General features: G+C 33.4%; 2 protein-coding genes across 3 annotated transcripts; both read right to left on the bottom strand.

Annotated features, from left to right (window-relative positions):
• Positions 1-375: 375 nt before the first annotated feature.
• Positions 376-3,121, bottom strand: LOC145202555 (radial spoke head 1 homolog). Of its 2 annotated transcripts, XR_016451351.1 has the most exons (5): positions 2,569-3,121; positions 2,154-2,374; positions 1,848-1,965; positions 1,330-1,587; positions 376-963 (listed from the first exon to the last, which is right to left on the bottom strand). XR_016451351.1 is itself a non-coding variant. In XM_090083577.1 (4 exons), the coding sequence occupies exons 1-4, from the start codon at positions 2,730-2,732 to the stop codon at positions 1,452-1,454; spliced, it is 639 nt and encodes a 212-aa protein (XP_089939703.1). In that variant the 5' UTR covers positions 2,733-3,015; the 3' UTR covers positions 1,314-1,451. The 2 variants fall into 2 exon arrangements, 1 of the variants encoding a protein (XP_089939703.1); XM_090083577.1 differs by lacking the exon at positions 376-963 and having other exon boundaries at positions 1,314-1,587; positions 2,569-3,015.
• A 685-nt stretch (positions 3,122-3,806) lies between these two features.
• Positions 3,807-6,151, bottom strand: LOC149890629 (uncharacterized). Its single transcript, XM_090083398.1, has 2 exons — positions 5,323-6,151; positions 3,807-5,219 (listed from the first exon to the last, which is right to left on the bottom strand). Exons 1-2 carry the CDS (start codon positions 5,903-5,905, stop codon positions 3,832-3,834), a joined length of 1,971 nt encoding a protein of 656 aa, XP_089939524.1. The 5' UTR covers positions 5,906-6,151; the 3' UTR covers positions 3,807-3,831.
• Between the last annotated feature and the right edge of the window lie 3,175 nt (positions 6,152-9,326).

The raw sequence follows: 9,326 nt of genomic DNA, 5'->3' as shown, positions 1-9,326 counted from the left end.
CTGGATATCATCGATATCCAGTGATCCTTCTTGACGGATCTGACGATCACAAAAGTCAAGATACAAAAGCATTTAGAGCTGCCTGTATCGGACCGAGCAATCAGACAACGTGCTGTTGAAGCCGGATTGTTTTCTCGACGCCCTGCAAAGATACCGCTGATTTCACTAAAAAACCAGAAGAAAAGACTCCTGTTTGCTACATCTCATATTGACTGGAATGTGCAGAAATGGCGAACTGTCTTGTTCAGTGATGAATCGAAGTTCAACATCATTGGGAGCGATGGCATTTGTCGTGTACGTCGACCGGCCGGAAAACGCCTCGATTTACGTTACTGCCATAAGACCGTGAAGCATGGTGGAGGCAATGTAATGGTCTGGGGGTTTTTTTCTACTAACGTTCTAGGTCCAATACATCGAAACGATGGAAAAATGGACCGTTTCATGTATAAAGTTATCCTGAAAGATGTTATGTTACCTCATGCTGAATGGAATATGCCAATAAAATGGGTTTTTCAGCAAGACAACGATCCGAAACACAATGCAAAAGTAGTCAAGCAGTGGTTTCAAGACAACCACCTATCGGTGATGGATTGGCCGCCTCAATCTCCGGATCTCAACCCTATAGAGAACCTGTGGGAGATTGTCAACCGCAGAATTAATCGTGAAGGTGTTCGTAATAAGGATCAACTGTTTGAACAAATCCAAAAGGCCTGGGCAGCGATTCCACAAAGTTTCATTGATCATCTGATCGAATCTATGCCTCGAAGATGCAAGGCTGTGATCGAAAACAAAGGATTCGCCACGAAATATTGATAGCGAAATACAGCTTGGTCAACATTTTGTCGAGTTGCACTTGTTTTGTCCAGAAGGAAATCAACTTTTTTTAATACTTTTGATTAATTTATCAATTTTCGTGTACAAATAATGAACTTTGTGATGAATAAAACTTGAAGAACTTTGTCTCTAAACAGTTACATAGTTATTTCTCAAAATTGAAAAAATGCAGCACTTTTATATAAAGAAACTAAATTAGCATTATTTGGTTGCAAATGTTTTGTCCAATACTGTATATATATATATATATATATATATATATATATATATATATATATATATATATATATATATATATATATATATATATATATATATTTATATATATATAGTATTGTAGAAAATTGACCTGAATTAATCTTAGTTTCATAACTTTGGTGAAAATTCCTTTATGCATTTTTAAGATTTTCAGAGAATAGCTGACATAATTTAAAAAAAAAATTTTAATGCAAATACAATTGATTTTTGTTTTGAATAACTTTTATATTTCCTTACTTTAATTTCCCTTTTAAGAGGGTCAGTAAATAAAGAACGAATTTTCGTGGATGACACCTGTAGGTTCTTTCTGAAGCAGAAGCAAAAGCCAAACAAATTTTTTTTTCACCTTTGTTTCAGCATTAATCATTTAAACTGGTATTTTTTGCAGGAATAAGTTTTGTTGGAAACCATTCGCAATGTAATGTGCGAGTTTGGCTGTCTTTGAAAGTTTTTTTAAAATACCCTTGTTGTTCCAATCCGTAGTCGAAGAAGAAACTAAAAAATTTAGTGTTAAAATTAAAGAACATTGAATCAAAATTCAAAAAGATTCTTGATTTCAGAAAAAAAATTTAAAATTTGTCAGCTAGCAAAGCGATATCGTGGATGAGGATATCAAGCCTAAAGTTTTAAATTAACAAATATATCATCGTTTGAAACTGACTTTTTAATTTTATGACATGGTTTTGACAAAATAAAAAGTAAATAGTAAACGAATGTAATAGTTAAAAGTCAAATTATTAAACGAATGCTCAAACCTTCCTTTTCCGACTTGCTGTCCATCTTCAAACATTCCACAAAAGCGATAATTTTGGTGAATAATGCGTCCTGGTCCGTTTAATTTTCCGTTTACCCAATAACCCTCCAAAGATGATCCTGATCATATGAAATAATTGTTTATAATAATAATAAAAAATTTCATTTTTTTAGATAATTTATTATTGATTTATATTATAATTTTTTATCAATTTCTCTTGCATGTCACCTAAATTTTATATCATAAAATGATAATATTTTTATAATTTATAACGCCCAGGCATTTTAATAATTATTTTATTTTATACCGGTATCATGGTATGAATACTTTCCACGGCCATAACGTCGGTCTTCACTCCATTCGCCATCATATATGTCGCCATTTGCATAATGGTAAACGCCTTGTCCATTTTTTTTACCGTTAAACCACAATCCTTCGTATTTGCTTCCATCAGGATTGAGTATTGTTCCGTAGCCATGCTTTGTACCGTTTAGGTATTCACCAATATATTGAGCTCCAGAAGAAAACCTTGAAAATCGATAAATTTAAAAAATATTTTAGTTAAAATTTATTGTGTGTTTTAAAACACAATCTTTGGTTAGATGAAATTTAAATTATAGTTTTACTAACTTAATTTAATTTATTATTTTGATTGACTAATTTGCTTAACTTTGAAACATACTGTACTTTAAAATCACCAGTTTTAAAAGATGGACATTTACTTATAAGTTCCTTTGCCATGCCTTTTGCCATGTTCGTATTGTCCTTCATATGTGTCACCATTATTAAAATACGCTTTTCCATATCCATGTCTTTCTTCTTCATCATTTCTCGATCCTTCATATGCTCCGAAATCTAAGTTTTCATTTTCTTCTTCGTAACGCATTTCTAAAGGAATTTGTGAAATGAAAGTTTTTCTGATTTGTTGTTGTTGTAGTAGTGATTGTTGTTGCTACTAGAAAAAAAAACAACAGCTACATCAACGAATACTGCTAATGTAGAAGTAGTAGAAGTAGTAGTAGCAGTAGTAGTTGTTGTTGTTGTTGTTGTTTTGTTGAAGCTGTTAGAGCTGCTGTTATTTTTAAACGACGATTTAGTTGCTTTTTTCAAAAAGTACTCCAGGATTATTATCGAATACTTGGTTTTTTTCTGTCCTGGTTGTTTCTTAAGAAAAGTTCTAAGCTTATACTTTTTTTACACACAAGTCTTATCAAACTGAGTTCATGATAGCTTTATTAAAAAAGCTGTAAACACACACCATGTTTTCTTTTAAAATGCTTTTTTTTTTCTAAGTTGATTTTTTGATAAATAAACACGTTCAAACACTTTATGTGCAAACAAACGGTTACCTAGTAACGAAAGCATAAAGTTTACCTGTTAGAAATAATCCAATTTTCATTTTTTATTGACGAAAGTAGAAAGAGTGTCGAATAAGAACTAGGACAACATCAAGATTTTACTTCGCATGAAGTAAACAAAACTTCGTTAAAATAAATTTGCTCTTCGTTATATTTGAATGAAAATATATTTCCTAAACACTGTTGTAAAAAATGACCAAAAACTACTTTGAGCTGACCCGAGAAAACTGCTTTGACAGGGTGAAACTACAATGTTTCCTGACTCCAAAAATGTAAAATTTGAAATCTAACTATTTCGTCCGAGAAAATAACTTCGATTTTTAGTTTTTAGTACTTTGCACAATAGGGCGAAATGACAGCTTTTCAAATTTTGCATTTTTACAGCATTCAAAAACTCTTCAAAATAAGCATTTATTACTCCAAAACATAACTGTCTAAAATTCACTTGAATAATAGTTTATTCTGACACAACTGATATAGTTTTTCATTAACAAGATGGAAATAATAAACACTTTCTTAAATAATTCTTTTAGTTATTCTAAGCCAAAACACAAAAACAACCTCTTGATTCTAAACACATAAAGAACAAATGGTACATAAAATAAATTCTTCTCAATACTTGATTCTTCACAAATGCTTGCTGTTGTAGTCCACAACACATGAAAGAAGCCTCTTTGCATACTCAGGATGATTGCGGTCTCTTTTGTATCTCTGCCAATGTGAGCTGAAATTATGATGCATTGATTCTGTTGCCTGCTCACTAAAGATCCCCAAGGGAGCCCTTTTGATCTCAATGAATTGCTTCACATGGAAGAAAACAGCATGAACTTTTGGAGTCACACTGATGTTCATGATTGCCAAATATGAGTCTCTGAAGCGATCAATTTTTTCAGAAAAGTCATCCTCCAGAACCATACCAAAACATGCTGTCACCACAGACTTAAACTTTCGAAGGGCATCAATGATTCCAAAGACTTGAAAAGCAGACTCAGTCTCTGCAATTCTTTGAAGGAGGTCAAGATTGCTGAGAAGCTTGTGACAGGCATTCTCTGCAAACTGCCCACCATGGTATGGTTCTTGTTGAATGTGGAGAGCTGAGGGCCACTTGACAACATTGGGCCAAACTTCTGTCATGGCTTTGTACATGTGATTGACCACACCAAGGAGAAGATGGAGTTCTATTGGTGGTATGAGCTCCAAGATGAGTTTGTTTTCAGAACCAGATAGCAAAGGCTCATGCACTACATTGCCAAAAGATCTTGCCTTTTTGATATCACCACCAGACTTAGCAAACTCTTGATAACAGGCAACAAGTGAGCCTAGTGTCCTCAAAGATCCTGATTGAGAAAGATGCTTTGATTCTGTGTTGCACCAAGAGCAAGGGTGAGTACTTGCATGGCTCTGAAGGCCACAAGGGATGTTGGCAAGTTTCATGTCGCATGAGACAACAAAGTTGACTTTGTCTAACTTGATTAAAGACAAGATCTGCCTCACATTTTCAAAGTTTTCTGGTAGTCCTTCTGATAAAGCCACAAGCATTTGACGCTTTACACTACTGTCTTTGGCAGTCCTCTGAGTTAAAAGTTTTTTCCGTGGTGGTGACCTTGAATCACAGTGAGAATCCAACTCCATGATGCCAAGAGAAACTTTCAGAAATCCTCCACCTCCATCAATTCCCAACTTGACAATATGATTCTGGAAAACTCTTCGAGAAAGCAGGACTTCACTCAAAAGCTCGGCAAGATCCTTGCAATGCACAACCACAAAGTCAGTGGAGTTACTCTCTGATAAAACTTGGATGCTGGTTTGAGTAAAAAACTCAGACAACTGTTTGCCAATGGCTTCAAACTTAGCTAGAAAACTAGTCTCCACAATCTTGGTGTCACTGACTCTGTTGATGGTTGATGCCAATTTCTTCATGCCAAGGTTGGACAGTCCTGTGTTTAGCTGAACTTGTACAAGATCTTCAGTTTTGATGCTGGGTTCAGGAAAAAGAGCTCTTGCACTTGAGCTTCCTAAAAATGAAATTATATTAACACTTTTTGTAATTTTAAGTTTTAAAATTAAAGGTATTCCCTCTGAACCTGCCATCTTTATATGTATATATAAAAGTATCACCTGTTTTAACTCTAAGTGGTGGGCCGCCTTTAGGATGCGATATTTTGGCAGTACCACCAGGTGTGGAAGGTTTAGTAGAGATGACTTGAGTAGCTATTTGCTCTGCAGCGAGTGGATCAGCTGTAGCTAGCTGCTTAAGATTCTTTCTAAAAGTGAATGGAGCGCACTGATGTGGCAGACCTCTTCCAACTAGACTCAAACAATCACCACATCTTTGAGGGGTACAATCTTCCACAGGTTTAGAATAGTCCACTGGGCTCTTCTCATTCAACTTCAAATGTCCAACTTGACAAATAAGACAGTTGCAACCTTGATCTCTTGTTGGTGGTCTAACTTTTATAGATGAGAAAGGAAACAAAGGTGGCAGGTTAACATCTTTTCCTTCATCTTTTCTCCGAAGAATTGTTCGACATGAGTCACAAATGCCTCTTGGCACTCTGGTATCAGTCAAATCAAGACTTGTATGGTAATGCTTGAGGATCTTTTCAACAAGGAACTGTGTCAACTCTCGAGAGCACTTCTTCAGACACAAGACACAGACAGATTTCCGACAATCTTCATGATTTTTTGAAAAATTTGGCATTTTGAAATTTTTCTCACACAACTGATAAGTGAAACACTTTAAATAAACATGTTCACTGCCAATTCCCGGAATTTTTAGCTTGTTTACAATTTTGATGCAAAACTTAAAACAAACATGTTCACTGCCTATTCCCGGAATTTTTAGCTTATTTACAATTTTGATGCAACAAAATGTTTATAATATAGTTCAACCATGAAATTGTAGGTAAAATTTTATCTTCTGAGTTAAAATAAATACAAATTATACTTGCTATTTAGACTGTTATGTTTTAGAGTAATAAATGCTAATTTTGGAGAGTTTTTGAATGCTGTAAAAATGCAAAATTTGAAAAGCTGTCATTTCGCCCTATTGTGCAAAGTACTAAAAACTAAAAATCAAAATTATTTTCTTGGACGAAATAGTTAGATTTCAAATTTTACATTTTTGGAGTCAGGAAACTTTGTAGTTTCACCCTGTCAAAGCGGTTTTCTCGGGTCAGCTCAAAGTAGTTTTTGGTCATTTTTTATAACAGTGGTCAACTTACCCCTGTAGCCGACTAACCCCGGTCTCCCCTACTATAAAAATCCATCAAACAGGTTGTTTTTTTTGGGAACTATTTTATGACTGTTAGTTAGTTTTTCATTTCTGTTGGAAGTCGAATTATTTTCACTTTGATTTTTTTACTTGATTGTTTTATAAATCATTTTTTAATCCTTTTTCATGTCGGAGAAAGTTGCCTAATATCGTACCATTTTGTTTAAATAAACTATTTTAACACACCATTTTAACTATTTCTAATACATCTTACATGAAGATGAACATACAACATAAAAGTTGATAGTGGTAGATTTACTGCTAAATTTCATAGCGGTTTACGATTTTTAAATGACGTGGTAGCTTCATTTGCTATAAATTTAACGTCTGAATAGCAAAAAACGGCTGTTTACCAACTGTTTATTTTGTAATTATTCAAAAAATGCTTCTTGGTATCACGTAATGCTTAACAGTCATCCTAGAATCACATCATATTCAACAATCATCCTTGAATCCAAGATGAAGTAAGGTGACTGGTGTGATAAAAACCGTTTGTTTTACCACAAATATCTATAAAGCTTATTGGTTGCAACATTGGTTGTGGTATAAATACACGATAAATATTTCGTCTTTGCGTTGGATGGAGTTTTAGAGTAAAAGCAGATCTAGTTGAACAGTTTTCAAATAAATTGAATTTAAAGTAAAACATAAAAAATGTTCAATTATACAATGAATGTCTTTTTACGTTAAACGTGTTAATGAGTCGTACAATTAAAGTTATACAATTAATAGTAATAAAGCAATTAAATAGATTGATACAATTAATAAAGATGAGGGGGAAAAGTAAAAAATATTAGTCTACACTCTTTGGTATAAAAGAATTCATCGCCGAGCATAAATTTTTTGGCAAGCATGCAAAACACACCCAGTTTGGTCATCTTAAATTTTCGCATGTAAAATATTGGTAATTTTTATTTGTTTTATTCTCGTTCCAACGTTTTTGGACACTTCTTGCATTTCCTTTGTTTTGTTTGAATCTTCAATGTTTGTTGCGTGGATTGGTTCCTCCAATGCCTGATTATTTTGCGTAGCGTTAAAACCATGTTGTTTTTTTTTGAAATTTTCTCTATTGTCTGGTCTTCAGCCTGTTTGCGTATGTCTAGCATCTCGAGTGAATGGAGCCACTCTCTTTCAGGTCATTTTTTCGTCTTGTATTGTTGACTTGATCGACTCGTAACTGTTCTTTTAAAGCACTATCTAGAGCAATTCTGTTTTCTTGAATAGCAGTTCGAATTAAATCAACATTTGCTTTCGGATTTATCACAATCGTTAAATGAGACTGATTGCTAATGACTGACATGTGTGGATAAGTTACTGTTTTTGATTCGGTAAATTCACGAAGTTGAGTTAGAGATTCAATATTGAACAGAAGTGTAAACAGTTGTGAACATATTGAGCAGGTTTTAGTGGTTGAAATATGTCGACAATTTGCGATGTAGGTTTTTCAACTTTGTTAATGTTTGGCGGAAATAATCTCGTGTTTCTAAATCTGGTAATAGATTGAAAACGCGTGAAAAATTTCCCGGAATTAAAAAGTTTTGGTTGATTCTAACACAGGAATGTTTTTTGGATGCAGTAATAAAAATATTTTAGTCAGCCATTAGATGAGTTGTTTCCTTTCCATCAAACCTGACAGTGAAGTTGTATATTCGGCGTTTTATGTGCTATCTAATGCACCAATATATTGCAAGATGTTTGGCTTTAAAAATTATGAACGGTTGAAGTGCAGCTCCAGCAGCATTTACGCAGCAGCCTACTGTGTAGTTTTTTTTTTATATGAAAAGACTACTCTGTCTCTCAAAGTACTCTTGAACAGGTGTGCATTCTGAATTGATTATTATATTGATCGTCGTTGTTTGTTTGTTTTTTTTTAAAACTAAGCGATAGAAGACATTCAAACGGATAATACTTTTTGTCCTAATGACCTGCAAGATTGCGTTATATTTTCTGAATACCAGGAATTTTTTTAGTAATCAATCCGCTCAAAATTATGTTAAAAAAATAATTTCAGATTCTGTCAAAGTGATTAATTCTTTTGGTGTAGGTGTTTGTCGACTTTGTTCGATCTCAAGATAAATTTATGCAAATTTATGCAACTTGACGCTAAAAAAGAATGTTCTTTATCTGTATCATTATGCAATGATGCATCTACAAGCTTGGTGGTCTTAAATCTTCCGGAATATTGTAATATAAACAAGAATAATTGTAAAATTCTAAAAGAGATGTTGCTGTTTTTCCCATCTCCAATTAAGTGATAATGAATGGATTGATTCGCTTGGTTTCACTTTAAACAGACTGTTTGTCCACCAGTACTTAATAAGTGTGTGCTATCAGACAGCGTTAAAATTGTTTTGAAAATGATTTGCTGATAAATATTTTGGTTATAAAGTTTATCCACAACATTGATGGTTTGAAATATGTATTTTAGATCTTTTTTTTTTTATTTTGACGCACATTAACCGCAATAGTATTTTCTCTTGAGTAATGGCAGCTCAAGAGAGAAGTGCTATTTTTAGTAAGTTTTATTTACTATCTTTGATCCTCATCTTTTAATATAGGAAAACCCAAGCTAACGCTTAAATGTTTAAAATTGATATTTACTATGATTGAAGTTTTAGACTAGTGTCATTATAAAGCCAAAACCAAAACATAAGATATTGTTAGATAATCCTCCTATTTTATTTGCTGCAAATGTGAAACGATGTCGGATCAAGGTTTATAACCATTTTTTTTTTTTTTTAAACTATATGATTTCTCTGGTAGCTCCTACAAAAGTTTGTAGAATTCGAACTTTTTGTTGTACAAGAAGCTGTAAACTACGTAGTCGAACTAGAATTCTGATTCTGAG

This window comes from Hydra viridissima, unplaced genomic scaffold (genome assembly GCF_058129835.1).
Source record: "Hydra viridissima isolate aposymbiotic clone 2 unplaced genomic scaffold, HvirCarnegie_v1 scaffold_3, whole genome shotgun sequence".
NCBI lineage: Eukaryota > Metazoa > Cnidaria > Hydrozoa > Anthoathecata > Hydridae > Hydra > Hydra viridissima.
This window is presented reverse-complemented; position numbering and strand designations above follow the sequence as displayed.

Excerpts from the sequence above, each read along its gene's own strand:
- LOC149890629 (XM_090083398.1), bottom strand. The coding sequence starts at position 5,905 with ATGCCAAATTTTTCAAAAAATCATGAAGATTGTCGGAAATCTGTCTGT. Across the intron at positions 5,220-5,322 it reads ACCACTTAGAGTTAAAACAG|GAAGCTCAAGTGCAAGAGCT; the intron begins GTGATACTTTTA and ends TTTCATTTTTAG.
- LOC145202555 (XM_090083577.1), bottom strand. The coding sequence starts at position 2,732 with ATGCGTTACGAAGAAGAAAATGAAAACTTAGATTTCGGAGCATATGAA. Across the intron at positions 2,375-2,568 it reads CATGGCAAAGGAACTTATAA|GTTTTCTTCTGGAGCTCAAT; the intron begins GTAAATGTCCAT and ends TCGATTTTCAAG. Across the intron at positions 1,588-1,847 it reads CAGCAAGTCGGAAAAGGAAG|TTTCTTCTTCGACTACGGAT; the intron begins GTTTGAGCATTC and ends TAAATTTTTTAG.